General features: G+C 39.5%; 1 protein-coding gene across 11 annotated transcripts in view; it reads left to right on the top strand.

The window, feature by feature from the left end:
- Positions 1–24999, top strand: part of ptprk (protein tyrosine phosphatase receptor type K) — a 575861-nt gene that overhangs the window by 536338 nt on the left and 14524 nt on the right. For all 11 annotated transcript variants that reach the window (XM_033021238.1, XM_033021236.1, XM_033021234.1 and 8 more), the window contains 9 exons: positions 2296–2332; positions 7215–7312; positions 8476–8592; positions 13330–13484; positions 14720–14855; positions 15221–15370; positions 17419–17592; positions 19989–20120; positions 23215–23340. In XM_033021238.1, coding sequence (XP_032877129.1) covers positions 2296–2332; positions 7215–7312; positions 8476–8592; positions 13330–13484; positions 14720–14855; positions 15221–15370; positions 17419–17592; positions 19989–20120; positions 23215–23340 — 1125 coding nt within the window. The remainder of the gene's footprint in view (positions 1–2295; positions 2333–7214; positions 7313–8475; positions 8593–13329; positions 13485–14719; positions 14856–15220; positions 15371–17418; positions 17593–19988; positions 20121–23214; positions 23341–24999) is intronic.

Below are 24999 nucleotides of genomic sequence, written 5' to 3'. Positions count from 1 at the left end.
TGGCAGATGCAGTTTAATGTGGATAAATGTGAGGTGATCTACTTTAATGGCAAGAACAGGAAGGCAGATTATTATCTGAATGGTGTCAGATTAGGAAAAGGGGAGGTGCAACAAGACCTGGGTGTGCTTGTACATCAGTCACTGAAAGTAAGCATGTAGGTACAGCAGGCAGTGAAGAAATTTAATGGCATGTTGGCCTTCATTGCGAGAGGATTTGAGTTTAGGAGCAAGGAGGTCCTACTGCAGTTGTACGGGGCCCTGGTGAGACCGCACCGGAAGTATTGTGTGCAATTTTGGTTTCCTATTGCGGAAGGACATTATTGCTTTGAGGGAGTGCAGCGTAGGTTCACCAGGTTAATTCCCGGAATGGCGGGACTGACATATGAGGAAAGAATGGATTGACTGGGCTTGTATACACTGGAATTTAGAAGGATGAGAGGGGACCTTATAGAAACATATAACATTCTTGGACAAGGCTAGATGCAGGAAAAATGTTCCCGATGTTGAGGGTCCAGAACCACTTTAAGAATAAGGGGTCGGCCATTTAGGACTCCTTTTTCTCTTACTTTTTACTGTTTTGTTCACACTCTGCTTCCTTGCTCTATTTTTCTCCCTTTCTTTCTCACACACACCCTTTCCCCCCTCTCTTGACCCCTTTCCTATTTTTCTATTTCCTTCCTCAACCCTTAACTTCTCATTCTCTCCTTTTCCCCTCTCATTTCTCTCCATCCTCTCTCACTCTCTCCTTTTCCCCTCCTTTTATTTTATTGTTCCCTCTTTCCTTTCACTCTCCTTACTTCTTCCTTATCTATGTTCTACCATTTCTTTCATCCCTTTCTCTCTCTCTCTCTCTCTCTCTCTCTCTGTATCTATCTCTCTATCTATCTCTCTCTCTTTCTCTCCTGACTTCATTCCTCCCTCCATCTCCTTATTTTACTTTGCTCTCCCCCTTTTATTGACACACTCCCTCAATCTCTCGTTTCAACTCCCCCTTCCCCCTTTCCTCCTCCATTTTGCTTTTCCCCCTTTTCTTACTCTCTACGTGTCCTTCAGCCCCCATCTCTTTGCCCCTCTTGTTTTGTTCCCTCTTTTCCCCCTTCATGGAATACCCTGACCCCCTCAGTCCCCTGGTTTTCTTTGAAAGTGGGGGGAGGTCTCCTGTCAAGGCCAGAATGGCATTTAATTAATGAAACAGCAGATGCTAGAAATCGGAAATAAAAACAGAATTCGAACAGGTCAGGTCACAGGTCAGTTGGCATCTGTGGAAAAATAAACTTTAATGTTGGGGCCCTTTCATCAGACTCCTAAAGCTGTAATGTTCGCTCCGGCTTTATTGATTCATTTTTAAGTATTTCTGATATTTACTAGTATCTAAACTATTTACACTGATGTAAATTTTAATAAATTACTTTTTAAAAACTCTCAAGACAGTTAATATCAATAAAAACAATGCACTATTTCTTCCAATGAAAATGGTATTCTATGACTATTTAAACTGAAATCAGTTATACTTAGAAAATGACTAATCTATTAGAACATTTTAAAACGATTAAGATTTGCTCTCGCAAATGTCTCCCTGCCTGACTGCGAATTAACATTACAGATTGAAATTTGTTACAAAGTCAAAACTACTTCATGGCAATGCTAAAGTTGCTGTAAAAATGCACCAATGAGGTTTATATATTTTTATTATTTGCAAGCATCTGGTGTTCTAATTTATTTGCATTAGTTACATTAGTTCTAGTTGTCATTTTCCTCACCAGAATTATTTTTATATTTTAGCAACTTTCTTTTGACGTTCTCATTTTCAACTAAATCATTGTATTCATGCAGATTCACGTGACTGTTATTAAACTGTCATTGTGTTTTAATATCATATATGCCGTGCCGCCTGTGATACGTTTAAGTTTATGGTGACGCTGTTCCTAAGTGCCATTCTGCAAAGGTCCTTCAGTGCTGAAGTATTATGGAGAATCTAGAATGAAATATTCCCGCTCCTCATCGTGCAGCAATGATTACAACCTATTCCTTTAAGTTAACTTTATAAAAATAGCTATCTTTCCATATCTGTTTTGCTTCAATCATTACAGATGATTCAAATTGTGGTACTTAATTGGATTTAAATTTTGTGTGATGAAAATGTTTCATATTTGATTTAGTTGTATGGCCTTTATCTCAATGGTACTGGGTGGCGTCAGCTTTTAAATTGTACATTTCTTCAAGTAGCACCTGGTGGAAACTAGACCAATTCTTTTGTAAAATGAAGTGAATGACTGAATTATTTCTCACTTTCAGGGGTACCACAGGCCAAGTCATTATATAGCTACACAAGGTAAGAATCTTTCATTAATAAAGTGTAACTTATGTGCAGCTGTGATTCTAAAAAATAGTGGCATCATGTACAATCTCACAACTTAGTTAAAGCAGTTTCTGTGACCTAATAGCTTAGGTTATTTTTTGGAATTGATTAAATATTTGTAGTGTAATAATAGACTTCACCGAGACGGTACACAAAGATTCATCAGGTTTCTGGCGCCAAGAAAGTTTCAAAATTCTTAAGTGTGCAGTCTTATCTTGGACTTAATGGCCCGTTGTCCTAGCGACAAAGATCCTCTCCTCCGTCTGCCACTATGTTGAAAACGTCCCACTGTCCAGCATCCGTCGCCGTACTCCTCACCGGTTCTGGTCTTCGGGGTCGAGCAGGAGACGAGCCTCGGAAGACTCTGGGTGAGTTCTTGGTTCCGCGGGAGGTGAGCCAGGCCTGCCTCCGAGGTATGGCTATGGCAAGCCGTGAGCTTCTGCCACTCTGTGTGGTTGGCCGGCAGCTGTGCAAAGGGCCTGGTTGTTGCCGAGCCACCACCCATTTTGAGTGTCGGGTTTAACTGCCCTTTTAATTTTTAATGCATCTTAAGAAAAGCTACCAGATATTAAGGAGACCTAATTTCATATTTAAGATTAAATGCTCGGGCACCAGAAGTCACATTATGCAGTATTTAAATATGGAATTTCTTTTATAGCTATATACATTGTTAAATACATCACACATATCATGCAGTCTACTGTGTTCAAAGGGGAACTGCAGATGCTGGAATATCGAAGGTACACAAAATTGCTGGGGAAACTCAGCGGGTGCAGCAGCATCTATGGAGCGAAGGAAGGGTCTGAAGAAGGGTTTCGGCCCGAAACGTCGCCTATTTCCTTCGCTCCATAGATGCTGCTGCACCCGCTGAGTTTCCCCAGCAATTTTGTGTACCTTCATGCAGTCTACTGTCAGGTGAAATTATGACTCCGAGATTGTCCGCAGCGATCAGCGATGCCCACACACTACACCACCCTACACACACTAGGGACAATTTACATTTACACCAAGCCAATTAACCTGCAAACCTGTACGTCTTTGGAGTGTGGGAGGAAACTCAAGACCTTGGAGAAAACCCACGCAGTCTTGGGGAGAACGTAAAATATCCATGCAGACAGCAAGTTCCAAATATTATTTGGTAAAAACTCAGATTTTTGGCTGGCACTACTGCAAATATTCTCAATTTCTTTATGGAATGATGACCATGTTGCCTGAATTGTCTATAATTGGCTTGATAAGATGGGACTACTCTTACTTTATATAATTGTAAGCTATGCAGCTTTAGGTTATGAGAACTGTCAAGCAAGTTTTACTGGATAACAAAATGATTTAATCATATTCGTGTGCAATATTCAATATACAATGCCCTCCATAATGTTTGGGCCAAAGACCCATCATTTATTTATTTTCCTCTCAAATCTCAAATTTCCACAATTTGAGATTTGTAATAGAAAAAATCACATGTGGTTAAAGTGCACATTATCAGATTATTCAGAAAAGACTTGCGGGAAGACTAGGTGCTGAGAGCTGTCTCATATCTGCATTAAGGAGGCAATTAAACACACCTGAGCAATTACAAACACCTGTGAAGCCATGTATCCCAAACATTATGGTGCCCTGAAATGGGGGGACTATGTATAAACACAGCTGCAATTTCTACATGGTGAAACCAAAATGTATAAAAATACCCTTTAATAAAATCCTACAATGTGCACTTTAACCCCATGTGATTTTTTTCTATTACAAATCTCAAATTGTGGAGTACAGAGGCAAATAAATAAATGATGGATCTTTGTCCCAAATATAATGGAGGGCTCTGAATATGAATTAACAATTTCAATATTTTTTTTACTAATTTACTAAAAGAAAGTTTCGGTGCTTGTAAATTTTTGAAAATTCGAGGTGTAACAAAGTAGGCTGGATTTTGCTGGGAATCCTAAAGGCCTGCAGCTTGCCACTTAGTTCAATGATCCTAAGCAAATGATGACCTCTTGTAGTACATTGTATTCTGGAATTCAGCCACTTAGTCTCAACATTGGACTCCTCATGGATTTCAGCAGAGGAGCACAAACTTAGTTGGATTTGCATCCACTGATGGTGGTACCAGCAACATCGCCAAAATCAGACCCTCTCTCACACCTCCCGCTGCTGAAAGACTCATCCATGCCTTCATCTCCCGACTGGACTACTGCAACTCACTTCTCCTTGGCATCAGCTCCACCTACATCAACCGACTCCAACTGGTCCAGAACGCAGCCGCCCGACTCATCACCCACACCAAATCCTGGCATCACATCACTCCAGTCCTCAAACAACTTCACTGGCTTCCCATCTCCCACCGGATCACCTACAAAATCCTGGTCCTCACCTACAAAGCCCTCCACCATCTGGCCCCCCCATTTCTCACTGACCTCCTCTCCCCCTACCAACCCTCACGGTCCCTCAGATCCACATCAGCCGGTCTCCTCTCCATCCACAAATCCAACCTCCGCAGTTTTGGGGACAGAGCCTTTTCCAGGGCAGCTCCCAGGCTCTGGAACTCCCTCCCCCAACTGATCCGCAATTCCGTGTCCCTCACCATCTTCCAGTCCCGCCTCAAGACCCATCTCTTCACCTCTGCCTATCCTTAGCCCCACGTCCCCCTCCCTTTTCATCTGTGCTTGAATTGCCTCATATTGTGTTTTGAATTGAATTCTGTCTTTAATTTGTGTACTAGTCATGTCTCTACTATTTATTTCATTCCGCTTACATGTTTTTCCTCTACTTGCTAAATTTTTGTAAGGTGTCCTTGAGACTCTTGAAAGGCGCCCATAAATAAAAATAAAATGTATTATTATTATTATCTGTGGCACAATGTAGCAGTCAGTGCTGCTGCCTCACAACTCCAGTGACTCAGGTTCAATCCTGATCTCTGGTGTTATCTATCTGGAGTTTGCACTTTTCCTACGGCCGCTCCCGTTTCCTCCGTAGACATGACAATAGGATATTGGGCTACTATAAACCACACCCTGTATCGGTAGGTAGAAAAATAGTCAGTGTGGGCGCTGATGGTGGTGAAAATTGGTGATGTTGTGGATAGCAAGTACGGTGCTCTGAGGCTTTACAAGGATTTTGATCAAATAGAAAGTTAGGCAGAGCATTGGCAGGTGGAATTTAATCCCAACATTGCAAAGATTTTCAGGTAAATTAAATCATAAATTACCCTAGTAAAAGGGTGACAGGAAAATGAAAGAGGGAATTGATGGACTGTAAGTGGAAATAGGTTATTGGGAAATATGGGTTAGACAGATGGCCTTGCTCCACTGCAGATTGATAGAGACTTAATGGGCTGAATATCCTCCTGTGTTGTAAATGCATGAAGCTAAAGGTTTAATTTTTATATTTTCAATTTTGAAATGTGCAATTGGTTTTAATATATTTTAAATACCTCTAAATATCAGGGGCATTCAGAAACCTTCAAAGCCATTGAGAGGTAATCCATGGATTAAATTTGGAGGTTTTGTTTAGTTGACTGTCAGACTTTTTTTCAGTTACTTGGTAGGCAGGACTAACTCTAGTCCATCGCTGTGAAAGTATTTTATCACAAAAGGATGTGGTGCTGCATTGAACAGGCTATGTTAGATTGAGGTTGTTTCAGGGGCACGGTGACATAGATAAATCCAGAAAAAAGTAACTTCAAACTTAGCAAAAAATGAAACAGTACACAGAGGTGCCTTGCTGCTAATTGCATATTGTAGCTCAGTACTATGTAATGAGTACAAAGGAGAGATGTATCAGATCAAGTCAATTCCAAACAAGAACATAGACACAAAATGCTGGAGTATCTCAGCGGGATAGGCAGCATCTCTGGATAGAAGGAATGGGTGTCCCTTGAAGAAGGGTCTCGACCCGACACGTCACCAATTTTTCTATCCAGAGATGCTGCCTTTCCCGCATTCTGTGTCTATCTTGGATGTAAACCAGCATTTGGAGTTCCTTCCACACAAGAACAGTTGAAAACATTTAATGCCTGTTATGTGATCATGGGTAAATTATTTCATGTGCAATTATAACATTAGTTTGAATCTATTGTGTTGATTTTATCTGCACAACTCTGAACTCTGTCCAGGATTTTGTGATCAGGCAACTCCTGTGGTCCAGCATTGATGCTAATCTGTAACTAATTAATCTACCAGTGCAGCCTTTGCGATCTCAGCCAATAATGTCTCTGACTCAGAGAAACTATGAGCTGCAAGCAGTTCTTGAAACCCTTGCTTGACCCAGGTGGTGTTCATACTTAGAATATGTCAGCTCATAAATTAATTAGTTCTAGGAGCAGAATTAGGCCATTCAGCCCATTGAGTCTACTCCGCCATTCAAACATGGCTGATCTATCTTTTCCTTCACCCCGTAACCCCTGACACCCTTACTAATCAAGAATCTCCGCCATAAAAATATCCATTGACGGCCTTCACAGCCATCTGCTCCGTGGAAGAAAATGGTTGGAGGCAACTCTGTGCTCCAGATTTTCTGTGGTCCCACACCAGTTAGGTCCTAAAGGTGCTGGAATGGAGAGTTTCCCGCTGCATTATTATTTAATGAGTGTTATGTGGAAATACGCATTCATGGAGGATGAATAATTTAGTGGAAGTTGGTTGAAATAAGTTTCAATGTTCAAAATGCTTCAACGATTTATGAATAAATGCAAGGTGATGCATATATTGTTATTGTACTATACAACTTGGTTTGTGCCTTAAGGGAACACTTTGAATTGAATAACATGCATGTGAAGTGCTGATGGTTAAGGCAAAAGAGACAGTAATCTGGTATTATAATACATAAATAACTATTTGATTTTCTTATTCTGTACGTTCAGGACCAGTACATGAAACTGTGTATGACTTCTGGAGAATGGTGTGGCAAGAACAATCGGTTTGTATCGTCATGGTCACAAATCTGGTGGAAGTTGGAAGAGTAAGTCTAGTTTTAGTAGTAAAATAGAATAATTCAATATTTTGAAGGATGATAAATTGAAGAGGTAAAAACCGCCAAAAAAAAGCCGATTCTGGAAATATGATTAATGTTAATTCTATTTCCCTGTCCATTGAAGCTGTTGAAACAGCTGAGTGTTTTCAGATTTTTCAAATTTTTAAATCTTAACGGTGCTATGCACAATACAACACTATTACAATTTGTTGTACTTTGAGTTTATTGCACCTTGTAAATGAAGTAATATCCTCAGGCCAATAGATCAGGCAATTGGCATACCTTGATCCCAGTCTTCAATCCCACTTTTAAGCTTACCTTTCTATACACATCAATTTGGTCTAATTTGCTGTTTTGAAAGGAATTTCACTTTAAGAAAGACAATTAGGTCATAAGGAATAATAGAATTAGGCCATTTGGCCCATCAAGTTTACTCTGACGTGCAATCATGACTGATCTATCTCTCCCTCCTAAATCCATTCTCTTGCCTCTCCACATAACCTCTGACACCTGTACTAATCAATAGTCTATCTATCTCTTCCTTAAAAATATCCACTGACTTGGCCTCCACAGCCTTCTGTGGCAAAGTATTCCACATATTCACGACCCTCTGACTGAAGACATTTCTCTTCAAATCCTTCCCAAATTTCCTTTAATTCTGAGGCTAAGACCTCTAGTCCTAGACTCTCCCACTAGTGGAAACATCCTCTCCACATCCACTCTATCCAAGCCAATTGAAGAAAATAATTATTTTATACAAAGTGTCCATCAGTACTGAACTATATTTATAAACTAATCGAACAGAATTGGGTTACATAAAAGAATCTTCATTGCAGTGCCTATTATGAAATTATTAAATGTGTCTTGGATATCCCAGGCTTGTTTTTCATGAATCGGACCTAATTTGTATATTTAGAAATTCTTGTACTTTTCTTATAATTTTAAATTGAAATTACTGAGATGGGAAATAATTTTGAATTGAGTTGTTTTTCAAACATGAAATATATTCCTGCATAAGCATCTTAGTATTTCAGCAAAGGCCGTGTAAAGCAATTCTGTTGTTATTGTTTGACTATGATAACAATTTTGAGCCAGGTCCATTATAAATGTCTATTTGCAATTCTTGATTTTTTTTAAAATTTATATCTTAGGTGAAGTGCTACAAATATTGGCCAGATGATAGCGAAGTTTTCGCAGATTTCAAAGTTACATTCGTGGAAGATGAGCCACTTGCAGAATATGTCGTTCGAACATTTACATTAGAAAGGGTAAGTCGATTTATCAACCTTAATTTCCACACTATTTCTGTTTAGTATTTCCCAGACGTAATGATTTTTAGAAGAAATGGTGTTCTGGCAGATAGTTCAAATTATGTTTTGCCTTCATTACTTAAACTGTGCAAACCGGAAATATCTGCAGTTAAGTTATCAGGCATTTATTTGTTGGACCGGAAAATGAATTTATGAACAAAATAGTTGATGGTGGTAAATTCAATTTAATGCTAATTGATATAACTATACAATATATTAAATTCTAATCCATGGTCTACGAATAGCCAGCAGCAAATGTGTTTGCAAGTCAGCAGTGTGCTTTATGCACCAAATGGGTGTTATATTTCTGTGACAACTTAAGTGGAGACTGCTAAATATGCATTAATCACCGGTTATTAAAATTCCAAAAAAGGAATGAAGATATTTAAAGCAAAAAAATTCATGGTTATGACATTATTTGGTGTACATGTATAGTCATATTTGTAATGGCTCAGAAACCATGTTTAAAAGCCAAAATGTTGCATAACCACGTTTGAGGAGATTGAAATAAATTAGTTAAATTAAAATGGAATTATTCAATTTAGGTTTTAAATAGCATGAAGAATGCAGGAGGATAGATAGATTGGATAATTAGAAAAGGTCTAGCTTTTCCATCCTAAAAAAGAATGTCTTGACTATACGCAGTGGGCATGCAGGGAGGATAAATTGCCTATAGGGGTACAGATTTGAAATTCTAGCATGAGGGAGGAAGATGCAATGAAGCACTGGTCATAAGGTAAATCATGTCTGACGAATCTTATTGAATTTTTCGAGGATGTAACTAGTAGCGTGGATAGGGGAGAACCAGTGGATGTGGTGTATCTGGACTTCCAGAAGGCTTTCGACAAGGTCCCACATAAGAGATTAGTTTACAAACTTAAAGCACACGGCATTGGGGGTTCAGTATTGATGTGGATAGAGAACTGGCTGGCAAACAGGAAGCAAAGAGTAGGAGTAAACGGGTCCTTTTCACAATGGCAGGCAGTGACTAGTGGGGTACCGCAAGGCTCAGTGCTGGGACCCCAGCTATTTACAATATATATTAATGATCTGGATGAGGGAATTGAAGGCAATATCTCCAAGTTTGCGGATGACACTAAGCTGGGGGGCAGTGTTAGCTGTGAGGAGGATGCTAGGAGACTGCAAGGTGACTTGGATAGGCTGGGTGAGTGGGCAAATGTTTGGCAGATGCAGTATAATGTGGATAAATGTGAGGTTATCCATTTTGGTGGCAAAAACAGGAAAGCAGACTATTATCTAAATGGTGGCCGACTAGGAAAAGGGGAGATGCAGCGAGACCTGGGTGTCATGGTACACCAGTCATTGAAAGTGGGCATGCAGGTGCAGCAGGCAGTGAAGAAAGCGAATGGTATGTTAGCTTTCATAGCAAAAGGATTTGAGTATAGGAGCAGGGAGGTTCTACTGCAGTTGTACAGGGTCTTGGTGAGACCACACCTGGAGTATTGCGTACAGTTTTGGTCTCCAAATCTGAGGAAGGACATTATTGCCATAGAGGGAGTGCAGAGAAGGTTCACCAGACTGATTCCTGGGATGTCAGGACTGTCTTATGAAGAAAGACTGGATAGACTTGGTTTATACTCTCTAGAATTTAGGCGATTGAGAGGGGATCTTATAGAAACTTACAAAATTCTTAAGGGGTTGGACAGGTTAGATGCAGGAAGATTGCTCCCGATGTTGGGGAAGTCCAGGACAAGGGGTCACAGCTTAAGGATAAGGGGGAAATCCTTTAAAACCGAGATGAGAAGAACTTTTTTCACACAGAGAGTGGTGAATCTCTGGAACTCCCTGCCACAGAGGGTAGTCGAGGCCAGTTAATTGGCTATATTTAAGAGGGAGTTAGATGTGGCCCTTGTGGCTAAGGGGATCAGAGGGTATGGAGAGAAGGCAGGTACGGGATACTGAGTTGGATGATCAGCCATGATCATATTGAATGGCGGTGCAGGCTCGAAGGGCCGAATGGCCTACTCCTGCACCTAATTTCTATGTTTCTATGTTTCTATAATGTTATGAAAAAATGTGCAAGTAACGCTTTGATTTTTTTAAATGCTGGAGTCCAGAATTGCCAATGGTATTACATCCGAGATAATGAACATTATTTACAACTTATCCAAAAGATCATGAGGAGTACCTAAAATAGTTCTACAGAAATGGAGTTCCAACATCTTAGAACCCTATCTACAGATGTGAGGGATTGGTCTTTTGAAAGGAACAGCATTACATTTGACATGAAAAAATAATAACAGTGGTCAATGCAGCAGCAATATTGGGATTCATATTGGGTTCATCGTGGTTAGGAATCTGGAAACACACAGTACATTGGCCACAGTTGTGGAGCTATTGCCTCATAACTACAGAGATCAGTGAAAGGCTTGGATAGAGTGGATGTGGAGAGGATGTTTCCATTAGTGGGAGAGTCTAGCCTTAGAGGTCATAGCCTCAGAATCTGTGGAATTCTTTGCTTCAGAAGATTATAGAGGACAAATCCATTTATATTTCTAAGGTAAAGATATTCTTGATTAGTACGGATGTCAGGGTTATGGGAAGGCAGGAAAATGGGGTTAAGAGGGAGAGATAGATCAGCTATGATTGAATGGTGGAGTAGACTTGATATCCGAATAGCCTAATTCTGCTCCTATCACATGGCCTTATGATCAAGAATTAATCCTGATCTTGGATCCTATCTGTATGAGGTTTACATGGTCACCTTTGACCACATGCGTGCTTCAGCTTCCACACACATCCAAAGACATGCTAGTTGGTAGGTTAATTGGCCACTGTAAATTACCTCCAGTGTGTAGCGTGTATAAATAAATATAGGATTAATGTATTATTGTTAGTAGTATAATAGGTTACATATTATAATATATATTAATATAGAATTATTGTTTATGGTCAACATGGGTAACATCGGCTTCAGGCCATGTTTCCGTGCAATGTATCTCAATGACACCAAGAGAAAAAATGGCTAAAAGTTAGAACTAACATAGGAGATCATAGGCAGACATAAAAGGCTGGAGTAACTCAGCGGGGTCAGGCAGCATCTCTGGAGAAAAGGAATAGGTGTCAGGAATAGTTGAGACCCTTCTTCAGATTGAGAGTCAAGGGAAAGGGAAATGAGAAATATAGATGGTACTTAGGATAATTGAATGGAAGTTATGCAAAAAACAATGATAATGAAGGAAATGTGGGCCACTCAATAGGTCATAGATGGGGAAAGGTGATAATGAGTATACAGACAGAGGAACTCAACAGAACGACAGTAAAACTAGTACGATAACTAGGGAGGGGAGAGAGGCAAGGCAAGAGTTACTTGAAGTTAGAGAAATCAATATTCATACCTATAGGTTGTAAGATGCCCAAGCAAAATATAAGATGCTGTTCCTCCAGTTTACGTTTAGCCTCACTCTGACTATGGAGCAGGTCCAGGACAGAAAGGTCACTATGGGAATGAGAAGGGGTGTTCACCTGTTTGGCAACTTGGAGATCAAGTAGGATGAGGCAGACGGAGCGAAGGTGTTCAGCAAAACGATCGCAGAGTCCGCGCTTGGTCTCGCCGATATATAAGAGCCCACTCCTGGAACAGTGGGTACAGTAGATGGGGTCGGAGGAGGTCATAGGTGTTGGCTTATCTTGGGAAACATTATATGTTTGAATAAATGAGATTTTCATTGCCTTATTGAAGGAATTGCAAATAACATTCATCTGAGAATTGTTTGATATAAGCATTCAGGATACTTGATCTGAAGGAAATAGCAGAATGTAGAATAGGATAGGGAGTGGAAAGGATTATATCCATAAATCCGTTTGGATGTAACAGCCCCACTATTAACCATATTGTAAGACATTGAGAAAGGGAAGAAGTTGAGGATGAGGGGGAACCTCATTGAAACTTACCAAATAGTGAAAGGCCTGAATAGAGTGGATATGGAGAGAATATTTGCACTATTGGGAGAGTCTTGGACCAGAATAAAAGTATGTACTTTTTTAAAGAGTAATTTCTTTAGTCAGAGGTGGTGAACCTGTGGAATTTGTTGCTACTGACGGCGGTCGAGGCCAGGTAGTTGGGTATTTTAAAGGCGGAGATTGACAGATTCTTCAACAGTAAGGGTGTCAAGGGATATGGGGAAAAGACAAGAGAATAGCGTTGAGAGGGAAAGATTGATCAGCCATGATTGAATGGCAGAGTAGACTGAGCCGAATGGCCTAATTCTGCTCCTATGACTTATGAACGTATGGAAGTATGAAAATAGGACAGCATGATTGATGTATTAAGAGCATAGACTCAGTGGGCTGTGTGAACCTCACCTGTGCCACGAATTATTCTATGAAATCAGAGTTGACAGGAAAAGTTTGAGGATCAATTGTCAACTACAATAAGGATTAATTATTTTCAAAGCAAGGATCCAGAGCCCTGCACAAGGTGAGACAAACAGGAGCAGTGACCTCCCAAGTAATCTGGTGACCCCCAGTAACATGATGGGGACATGTTCGTCCTCAAAGACTGCCATGTTTAAAATCTTGTGTGAATCACTGAGATTACCATGATTGATCATTGGTTAGAAACCAAGATTTAGTTTCATCCAGTGCCAATGTGGCAGTGTATACTTTTAAACAGACCGACCAAAATAATTCAGGAATTGAACTATTTTTAAACATGGATTCATTCCTTTTCAGAGAGGAGTTGATGAAATTCGGGAAGTGAAACAGTTCCATTTCACTGGCTGGCCTGATCATGGTGTTCCTTATCATGCAACTGGTCTACTGGCATTTATTCGTCGTGTGAAATTCTCAAATCCCCCCGGAGCAGGGCCAGTAGTTGTACATTGCAGGTTGGCTCTATTCTGTATAAATATTTCAACAATGCAAAATTGATTTTGTGTATTTATGTGCCTGGCGTCAATATCACTGCATCAACAAGAAGGCAGCTTACCAATTGCGGTCAGTTCACACAGTCAGCAATATTATGATTCATGTTACCCCCATCTTCTCAACAACTTGCTGAATCCTCTACAAACCTGTTGATTCCTCTTCACCACATTTATATTGTTGTTTCAGTGATAAACTCCATGGTAAATATTGCATAATTTACCTTCAAAAGTAAATTATTCAACAGTTGTGCAATAATTCATATAAAACAATGTGTACAAGTTCTTGTCTTGTTCCTAACATACAAAATCCGACAACATTAAGGAAGAGAACCATTTTCCTGGATCATCTCTCATTTTCAGAACCCACCTCACACTAGTTTAAATGCATCCATTTACCAGCCCAGCGCTTGCTGACCTATAATGCCTTTATCTTAATATCTATGTTTTCTAATTTATCTCTCATATTTCCTTATGGCACAGAAGGAAGTCATTCAGCCCATGTCAATGCAATCACTTCTCAGTGCAATCACTTATTTCAGCATCCACTCGCACGGCAGTAATTTACAGTGGTCAATCAGCTTAACAGCTAATATAACCTTGGGATGTGGGAGGAAACCAGAGTAACCAGAGGGGAATACACATTGTCAGAAGGCAACCATGCAAACTCCACGCAGACAGCTTTGGAGTTTGATGTGTGTTGTTGAAGCTGAGACAGCAACATTACCAGCACTGTGCAACCCATAGCTTCTAATAATTTTCAAATCCTCCTTGTTTTTACATTTCCTAATGCTTTCCTCCAGCCTTGCAATAGTTTGCGCATCTCTAAACCTGGCCTCTTTATCATCCTTGAACTGAATCACTCCACAGTTGTCACCATATTCCTCAGCTGTCAAGAACTGACCTCTCACTCTCTCGCTTCTCTTTCATCCTTAAAACCTACCTCCTGGACAAAGTCTTACTGGTCTTTTACATTGCTCTGTCTACATTTCAATTAGCATTCTTTTGAGTATTCTTGCTAAGCTAGAGATACTTTACTAGTGGAAGTTGCTATGGACTCTTCAAATTAAGTTATCTATGTTGCAGAATATTTTTTTAAAATTAAATCCAGCTATCATTGCAAATAATATTGATTTGTAAACTGAATTTGATCATCTAATAACTGTGTATTTGACTACTTGTGAAACTTCTGTTTTCAGTGCTGGGGCAGGAAGAACTGGCTGTTACATTGTTATAGATATCATGTTAGACATGGCAGAGCGAGAAGGAGTTGTTGATATCTATAACTGTGTTAAAGCTTTACGATCAAGGCGCATTAATATGGTCCAGACAGAGGTAGGATTCACATTACTGCATTCAAAGAACCTGGTATAGTAAGATGTTAGTGGTGTGTCAACGTTCAAACCTTTAAAGATTTTATTTTATGTTTATGGTTTCCTTAGAGCTTAATTAAGAATTTTAGAAAGCTATTTTCAATAGTAAACTTGCATGCATTTTTAACGTGCCATTTCTGTGGCAAAACTTGCTTGGTGGTAGCAATTCAAGATCTGAAGGCTCTTCAGTATGCCAGAGATAAACTGCTTTAATTTCTCTTCCCTGTAAACCATATCCCGCAGTGTATGTTATCCTCTTGTATGCAATTAACTGACTTAATAACCATGAAGTCAGAATCTGATACTGGATTTGCTTTTGTTTTGAAGGAACAATATATATTCATTCATGATGCTATTTTGGAGGCTTGTCTGTGTGGGGACACATCCATACCAATCTGTGAGGCCAAGCCAACGTATTATGAAATGATACGTGTTGATTCACAGAGTAACTCCTCTCAACTTAAAGATGAATTTCAAGTAAGCAAGCCTCAGCTACAAAATATATATATGTATGGTTTTCAGTTGTGTGTGTGTGTGTGTGTGTGCCATTATTTTACAGCAATCACATTGTTAATGTTCAGTGACAGTAATTTTCAATGAATCGCTGTTAACAAATTGGCTTAAACTGTTTTGTAAAAATATTGTATCAAATGGATGAATTCATCTATAAGAACTTATTTAGAAAAATTTACAAAAACACTTCTAATAATAAAAAAGGAAGTCCAGATGCTGGTTTGTACTAAAGATAGACACAAAATGCTGGAGTAACTCTAGGTCAGGCAGCATCTCTGGAGAAAATGGATAGATGATGTTTTGAGTTTGGGAACTTCTTCAGACTGATAGTAGCAGGGAGAGCAGGGGAAAAAAATTGGAAGTGAAAAGAGGCCCAAATGAATCACGGATGGCAGTGGATGACCTCAGGCAAGAAGATTCACTGATTGATCGATTGTTGGATAGAAACAGGTGTGAACCCAAGAGGGATACATAGTTGTGAACTGTGAAGCTAGTTAACAGACTTCTAGTTGGGGTGGGGGTAGGATGAAATCTGGTACAAAGTCAGCCAGGGTTCAGGGGAAGAGAGTGGGGGACAAAATAAGGAGAGTGAAATGTTGGAGGGGAGAAAAGGGAGGGGGAAAGGAGGTGTTTGTAGAAGTTACCAAAAATTGGAGAATTAAATGTTCATACCATTGCGTTGTAAGCTACCCAAGCAAAATATGAGGTGCTTTTCCAACAGTTTGCATGTGGCCTCACTCTGGCAATAGAAGAGCCCCAGGTCAGAGTGGGAAGGGGAGTTAAAATGGTTGGCAACCATGTGAACCAGTGGGCATAAGTGTTCTGTCACACAGTGGGCATAAGTGTTCTGTGCAATGGACGGCAAGTCTACGCATGGTCACACCAATGTACAGGAACCCACATCACGAGCACCATATGCAGTAGATGAGGTTAGCGTCATTGCCTGTGAACCTCTGCCTGGAAAGACTTCTGGGGACCCTAGATGGAGTCGCAAAGGAAGTATATTGTGGTACTTATTAACTTACAAAAATTGTAGCATCATTTGTAAGAAAAGAGGAAGTAACGTCAATGTATAAACTTATGAGAGGCATAGATAGGATAGACAGTCAGAACCTATTTTCCAGGATGGAAAAAAATCAAGTATTAGAGGTGAGAGGGATAAAGTTTAAAGGAGATGTGCAGGGACAGATTTTTTTTTTTAACAGAGGAAAGTGAGTACCTGGAATGTGCTGCAAATACAATAGTGGCATTTAAGAGAATTTTAGATAGGCATATGGGTATGTAAGGAATGGATAATATGCAGGCAGATATGAGTTGGCATCATGTTCGGCGCAGACATTGCAGGCCGAAGGGCCTGTTTTTATGCTGTACCCTTCTATGTTTTGTAAATGGGGCCCAGCTTTTCCTTCCAACTAACTGGACTGTCAAAAGGGCTGAGCATTGTAGATGTTGCCATGTATTGTAATTTGCCTCAAGGGATAAATAAAGTTATATCGTATCGTATTGTCTGTTTAACTGTGCTGAACTTCTTGAAGACCACTCCTATGCTTTGGGGAGGTGGCTCTGGAGAGTATTTCTCCAGCAGTGGCAAACTCGCCTGACACCAAAGAAGGATGCAATATTGCTATCGTTAAATTTACCAGCAATACATGGCCAAAAGTGATTTTGGGAACTTGGGCTATTTTTCAAAAATCTCGAACTAAATAAAATAATATATAGTTGTTTCATTGTACTTCCTGCAAATCTTCCTTGGTCTGTTTAATCAATGTCAATATCTTTAATTTTCAGTACTTAAGTAGAAAATAAAATACAAAAATTCCAAGAGTAAATAAACAGTTTCAACGAAGTAAACTCTGGCTTTTATCCTTTTATCCACAGAGCATTTGTATTTTCAATATACATGTGGAAGCGAATTGTATCTGCCTTCTGAATATTTTGGTCAGGCATAATATTAATAAGCCACTTTGCACATTGGAAACAAATGGATTTTATTGCTTTCTTTTCTCACACAGACTCTCAATTCTGTATCTTCACAACTACAACCTGAAGACTGCAGCATTGCTCTTCTTCCCAGGAATCATGAGAAGAATCGATACATGGACGCACTTCCACCAGACAGATGCCTGCCATTTTTAATTACCATCGATGGTGAAAGCAGCAACTACATCAATGCTGCCCTTATGGATGTATGTGGTTTATCCATTTTAACTCTCAATTTAACATAAATAAGAAACATGTATTTGAATCTAATTTTATCGTCTTGAATGCAACATCACTAAAAAGGAGAGAAGCAAGTTTGTTTCCCTCCAATTGCCTCAACCAAAGTCATTTTGGTTTCATCTGCAAAATTGGAGAGCAGGATACTGAGGTATTTAAAACAAAAACTTGAAGGGCAAATTAGAAAGCTGTACTGGCACAGCTTCCAGCAGCAGGGCATGTAATACACTTCAATGAATCTAGGCAAAAATAGATTAAACGTGATACATTTTTGATAAAATTGATTAATTTTGAACTTTCCTCCCACATGTGGAAAACATAGAAAAATAGGTTCAGGAGTAGACCATTCGACCCTTCTAGCCAATATGATCATGGCTTATTATCTGAAATCAGTACCCCGTTCCTCCTTTTCCCCCATATCCCTTGATTCCTTTAGCCCCAAGAGCTAAATCTAATTCTCTCTTGAAAACATCAAGTGAATTGGCCTTCACTGCTTTCTGGGGCAGAGAATTCCACAGATTCACAACTCTCTGGGTGAAGAAGTTTTTTTCTCATCTCAGTCCCAAATGACCTACCCCTTATCCTTAAACTGTGACCCCTGGTTCTGGACTCCCCAAACATCGGGAACATTATTCCTGCATCTAGCCTGTTCAATCCTTTAAGAATGTTATATGTTTCTATAAGAACCCTTCTCATCCTTCTAAATTCCAGTGAATACAAGCCCAGTCGACCCATTCTTTCATCATATGTCAGTCCCACCATCCTGGGAATTAACCTGGTGAACCTACGCTGCACTCCTTCAGAAGCAATAATATCCTTCCTCAAATTAGGAAACCTAAATTGTCTCACGAGAGCCCTGTATAACTGCAGAAGGACCTCCTTGCTCCTGAACTCAAATTCTCTCGCAATGAAGGCCAGCATGCCATTAGCTTTCTTTACTGCCTGCTGTGCCTGCATGCTTACTTTCAGTGACTGATGCACAAGCACACCCAGGTCTCGTTGCATCTCCCCTTTTCCTAATCTGACACCATTCAGATAATAATCTACCTTTCTGTTCTTGCCACCAAAGTGGATAACCTCACATTTATCCACATTATACTGCATCTGCCATGGATTGTCACCTTGTCGTGGTGGAGAAGCTTGTGTAGTCCTGAGAGTGATGCCGTCTGGAGCTATGCTCCTGGTAGGGTCACCCATGGCGGTAAGGTTGAGGGGGAGGTCTCTGACAAAGAGCAATCCAACCAAGACCTCAACGGTGGAACAGGCAGAGGATGATGGCTGACTTTAGTGGAGTGTCACAATGGCTGGGAAAGCGGATGAAGGCTGCAGCAGAAAAGGGTCTCTGGTTGTCTTGGATTCCATGCCACGGGATTCTGACCCAGATCTGTCAAGGACCGTGTGGTGGCTGTCTATGCACCAGTCTCCCCACGTTAAACAAAGTCACGCACAGGCGTCCTCCATGAGAGGACAGTCATACTTGTTTCGAGTGACTGCCGATGACTGCATCTGCCATGCACCTGCCCACTAACCCAATTTATCCAAGTCACCCTGCAGCCTCATAGCATCCTCATCGCAGCTCACACTGCTACCTATCTTTGTGTCATCCTCAAACTTGAATATGTCACATCTAATTCCCTCATCTAAATCGTTAATATATATTGTAAATAACTGGGGTCCCAGCACCGAGCCTTGTGGCACCCCACTAGCCACTGCCTGCCATTCTAAAAAAGACCTATTAATTCCTATTCTTTGCTTCCAGTCTGCCAACCAGTTCTCTTTCCATGTCAATATCCTACCCTCAATACCATGTGCTCTAATTTTGCACACTAATCTCTTGTATGGGACCTTGTCAAAGACTTTTTGAAAGTCCAGATACACCACATCCACTGGTTCTCCCTTATCCATTCTACTTGTTACATCCTCAAAAATTTCCAGAAGATAAGTCGAGCATGATTTCCCCTTCATAAATCATGCAGACTTTGACCGATCCTGTCACTGCTTTCCAAATGCGCTGCTATAAGATCTTTAACAATCGATTCAATCATCTTCCCCACTACCGATATAAGGATAACTGGTCTATAATTCCCCGTTTGCTCTCTCCCTCCTTTCTTAAAATGTGGGGTTACATTGGCTACCCTCCAGTCCACAGGAACTGATCCAGAGTCAAGAGAACATTGAAAAATGATCACCAATGCATCTACAAGATTATGATCTATGATTTTAATGGTCTGAAGAAGGTTTTGACATTCTTTCTTACACATTTTGTCACTTATCTATATTCTCTGGATAACTGAAATACTCCAGTATTTTGTGTCTATGAACCATTTTAATGGTGTGTTTTTTTTTGTTCTTCCTATCTTCACAGAGCTATAGACAACCAGCTGCCTTTATAGTCACACAACATCCTTTGCCAAACACAGTCAAAGATTTCTGGAGACTGGTCTATGATTATGGCTGCACATCGGTAGTAATGCTGAATGAGCTGGATCTTGTTCAGGTACCTACAATGATTTTAACAATCTGAATATGATGAAATTGTTAATATGTTCACCCATTAACTTTTAAGATTTTTGTCATTGAAATATTACTGGTATATAATTTAGAAGCTTCAGACACACAAATGTGTGGATTGGGGCTGTATGCTGAATAATTTTCTTGATGAATAAAACTCACTATGCAAATGTTAACTATTTTGCATAAATAAAATGCCCTATTGGACAGCATTTCATAATATTTACACCAAAATGAATTTGTGTAAATTGTTTCCAATGATTGGTGCCCCGTTAATGTTTTTTAGCCTCGTATAGTGGATGGTCAGTCATGAAAATGTGATTGCTATGTGGAGCTATGATTCCATTGTTATCAAAATCTGCACGTTTGAGTCAGAGAAGAATCTTTAACACATTTTTAATAAAATGTTCTTTGAATGTACCATGCAAAATCAATGCCTCCTGAACTAGTCCAGAATTGAGTAAATTTCCAATCATTTATTTATTACATTAACTTTCTGTATTGTTATTTTCATTCATGGAGAAATACGAATTTATTAACTTATGCCCCTATTTACGTACATGGTTCCAGAGGAAGTGTATTGCTCATAATGAAACTTGCTTGCAATATGCATGCATGCAAAATTACTAAGTTTGCGTGAATCTGTTTTCCCACAGGTTTGGTGATGTTACAATGTCTGTCGTTGCTTTTTGAACATTAGTCCTTACAATCGTGTGGTAACCCAGTTTATAGTACAGTTTTGATTTGCTCTAAAATCAGATCACCTTGCCCTAAATTAAGTGTCAATAATCAATTAATCATTTAACATCAGCATAATCAATGCAAATTTCAGTAAACCATAGGTAAATAGCTGTCAGATTTTTTTTTCATATTTGCTCTGCACTCTATTCATTGTGAGAAATGTATATGTTTTTTTGCCAAAATGGAACAAAGTGCAAATTTCCAGTATTACGTCTATGAAACTTTGACAGAAGTGTAAAATTACCAGATGACTAATTTGGAGGTATGGACTAACAAGTATAAATCCTACCTTGGGTTTTTTTTTTTTTAAAGCTATTAGTCCCATTGATGATCACCATAAATGTAATGGACTGTTGTAAAAGCCCATTTAATTGGCCAATGTTCTTCAGGGGAGGGAGTCTGCCATCCTTACCAGGTTCGGCCATTTGTAAACACAGATCTGCAACTATGTAGTTAACGCTAACTACCCTCTCAATTGCTGAACATAACACTCAGATCTATCATAACCACCATGCTAAAACAGAAATTAAAACTACACAGACAACCTAGCCTCCCAAATCACCCATGGCAATGTCATGCTCAGTCCAGTAAACCTTGAAAGGTCTTCCTCACAAACATACTTAAAATAAATATTAAGTAGCAAGGGCACAGAATGCACACTGGGTGGGGTCATTGCTGTCCATTCCTAAGTGTTGTTGGTATCACACTGCAAACTCTGCAGGTTGAAGGATGTAGTTGCCAGAATGGGTGTGCAACAAGATATGAGCACACCAACACAAAGGATGAACCAATTGACCTTTTGCTTGCCAGTCTACATGTTTATGATGTAAATGTCTATAACAACATTGATCCTGCACAATCCTTATGGAGACAAGTCTTATCTTCACACACAAAACCCATGGACTGTGTTATGTGGCACTACAGTTACACTAAATGAGATCGATTCAGGCTTAGAACCGACTTGGCAGCAAAGCCAGCTTGCAAGAGAAAGAGCTAAGTGAGTGAATCAGATCAAGGTTTTTCAGTCCTGCCATCATCTGATCATGAATGCTGATGGGCACACAGGCAGGAACAGATAGAAAGGGTTCCAAGAATAACCATGTGCTCACTGATAGAGAGAGCAGAATATGAGTGCTGAAGAAAGGGTATTCACAATTATGTTCTTCTGCAAGTACAGAGTAGTTGATCAATCTTGGCTTCCTCCTCAGATCCCCACCATTAAACTAATCCTGTAATACTAATTTATAATTATTTTATGGAAGTTAGTGATGTGGGGGGAAAAAATACATTATCATTCCTTAGTTGCGTTGAAAAGCTCATTGCGGCCACATTCTTGAACCACGCTAAATGTTTGTGCGACAATGCTTCCACACGTATGCTCTTAAATATCGGATTGTTGATAAATTGGAAGATAATTTTCCCATGATGTTGTGGCTCTAATATCAGGGATTTTAAAGGCATCACGGGTAGGTTAGAGTGGATTCTATGGGTTGATTATATTGAGTCCAAAGCACTTCTTTTGTGAGACAATGCATCATGTTAATTGAAAATCCCACCACACCTTTGGACTGGATTATGTGAACTTTGAGCTTTCTGGACACATGTTGAGTATTCCATTCAAATTCTAGCCTGACCTTCGTAGTAGTTATTTGTGAAGAGTCAGATATTCAGCACAATCATGCCCTTTTCTCCATGATGATGGGACTTGTCCACTTATTCAATCATGCCCCCTCAGATGTTGCTGGCTTGATTTTGGTAATGGCAAAACCATGTAAGCTCACAGAAAATTGCTCCCATTCTTTTGTTGTATAATGTTTATTTGTAGTCAATTATATGCCAGAAATGTCACCTGCCATTTTCAGCACGTTAGTGTGTTATACATTTCAAGTTCACTGAAAATTGCTCTTTTTGTGAATAAAGTTTATTTGGAGTCAATTATCTGGCAGAAATGTTACCTGCTATTTTCAGCACGCTAGTGTGGGATACATTACGTTGGACTTGACGATTTCTTAATTTGGCAAGTTGAAATTGGCTTGTCTTTTGTCCCTCATTGAGAAATAAATGGACTCCTCTTGGTAATTCCACACAGCGGCACATCTGAGAGATTGACGTACGCAATAAATCCATAATGAAATCCCATTATAATTGATTTTTTAGATTTCTGTTGTTAACATTTTGTAAAAAGGATCTCAAAATTCCAGTATGATAGAAAATATTATGGAAGATCACTTTCATGGCTGAGTTGAAAAATGATGAATGATCCTTATATGTCCATATTTGCCATATATTGATCTGTTGTATACAAAATTTCATGAGATAAATATGTTTTTGTAAATTAGGGATGCCCCCAGTATTGGCCAGAAGAAGGAACACTTCGATATGGGCCAATCCAAGTTGACTGCATTTCTTGTTCAATGGATTGTGATTTAGTAAGTCGGATATTCAGGATATGCAATCTTACACGGGTAAGTGTTTTGCAGAAAATGTTATTAGCAATCTGTGAAGTTCCCCTTCATTGCTCATTATTGGAAACTGCTCTACTTGCTTGAGCTTTACATCTTCTCCACTCTTCTTCCTCCATTTCAAGCATGTTCAGTAATAATATGGCTGTCTTTTTTCCCTCTAATTCATTGCAGTTGGCGGTTGACAATAATAATAAACCCATCAAGATTATTTGAAAGCAAACACATTTTGCTGTTAATTTTTGATAATATGAAATGTCTGTTGTGGGAAATTGACAGGATAGAATTTTGCATCATTGGTTTGAACAAATTAGTACTATTTTTCATATTTGGCCCTTAACGCATCTGACAGCTTCCAAAAAACAGGAAGCGATAAAGATATGGTATAACAACATTTATTTCTGCTGATGGTATTTTTTAAGCATACTTTAAATGCGTTTTGATGCAAAGCTATTTTTCTTGTCTCCCAAGGGAAGCACTGTGTTAAGTTTGTGATTTAAAATTATAGCAATGGAATACATTTTGTAACCAACTACCTTTGTGTCACTTAGTTTATCAATTTAACATACATTATTTAGAAAAATATCAACATTCTATTAGTAGCAATTCTACTAAAATGTTTTTGCAGGATCTTCTTTGTCTACATTACAGGTTACATTGTTATTTTTCAAAATCAAATGTAACCGCAACTTACAGACCTATCCTTATTAAATATCATAGTTGCAACTGCACTTCAATTTATATCTAATCAAACTTCAGAATAATGTTGATTTGTATATATGTTATAATTAGTGATATTCCATCAGTATTCTGCACCGATGTTATGAAGTGAATGATGATTCTGTGATTTTTGCTTAAGATGTTCTTAATAAATAGGATGTGTAAAATCCTTGCACTGCTTATTGAAGGCACTTTATGTAGTCTCTATCAATGAAGTTCAATCCCAAAAAATTGAATTAATGGTTAACTTGCTCTAAATATATGCGATATACCCACTTCAGAGCTCAGGTCTTCTGACACTGACCTGTTAGGCACTCCATGCCGCAGCAGTAAGAAAATTGGTGAAGTAAACTTTTTCAATTACGTCCCCAAGCTGTGGAATACCCTACCCAGGGCTATGAGAGATGCCCACTCAGTTGACATTTTTAAACGGCAGCTAAAAACTTATCTTTCTAATCAAACTTTTAACTGATTTTACTTCCTTTGTCCTTTTGCACTCAGTTTTGGGGGGGGAGAGGGTGGATGGGGAGAGGAAGAGGGAAGGGGGGAGAGAGTGGGGAGAGGGAGACAGAGTGGAGGGGGAGAGAGAGGAGGGAGGAGAGAGGGTGAAAGGGGAAGGAGAGAGGGAACGGAAACAAGGCTCAGCAGCTCGCTAGACCACTGGCTGAGCAAACAGTTGAAGCGGAGAGAGAGAGAGCGAGCGCTGGGGCAGAGACGTGGGCCACGTTCTGTCAGGCTTTGGGGAGGACGAAGTGGGGAGGATAAATCACAGCGGGAATGTGAACTGATAGCCGCGCTGACAAGCAATAGCAGCGGGTAGAAGGAATAGCTGTGGAAAATAAAATAAAATAACGGCTAAGTTTGATGGCCTCGAGCTGCGCAAACAGTTGAAGTGGGGGTTAGAGAGAGAGCTGGGGAGATGCTCAGAGATGCTCAGCACAG

Source organism: Amblyraja radiata, chromosome 5 (genome assembly GCF_010909765.2).
Source record: "Amblyraja radiata isolate CabotCenter1 chromosome 5, sAmbRad1.1.pri, whole genome shotgun sequence".
Lineage (NCBI taxonomy): Eukaryota > Metazoa > Chordata > Chondrichthyes > Rajiformes > Rajidae > Amblyraja > Amblyraja radiata.
Note: the sequence above shows the minus strand (reverse complement) of the source record. Positions and strands in the feature narration are given on the sequence as shown.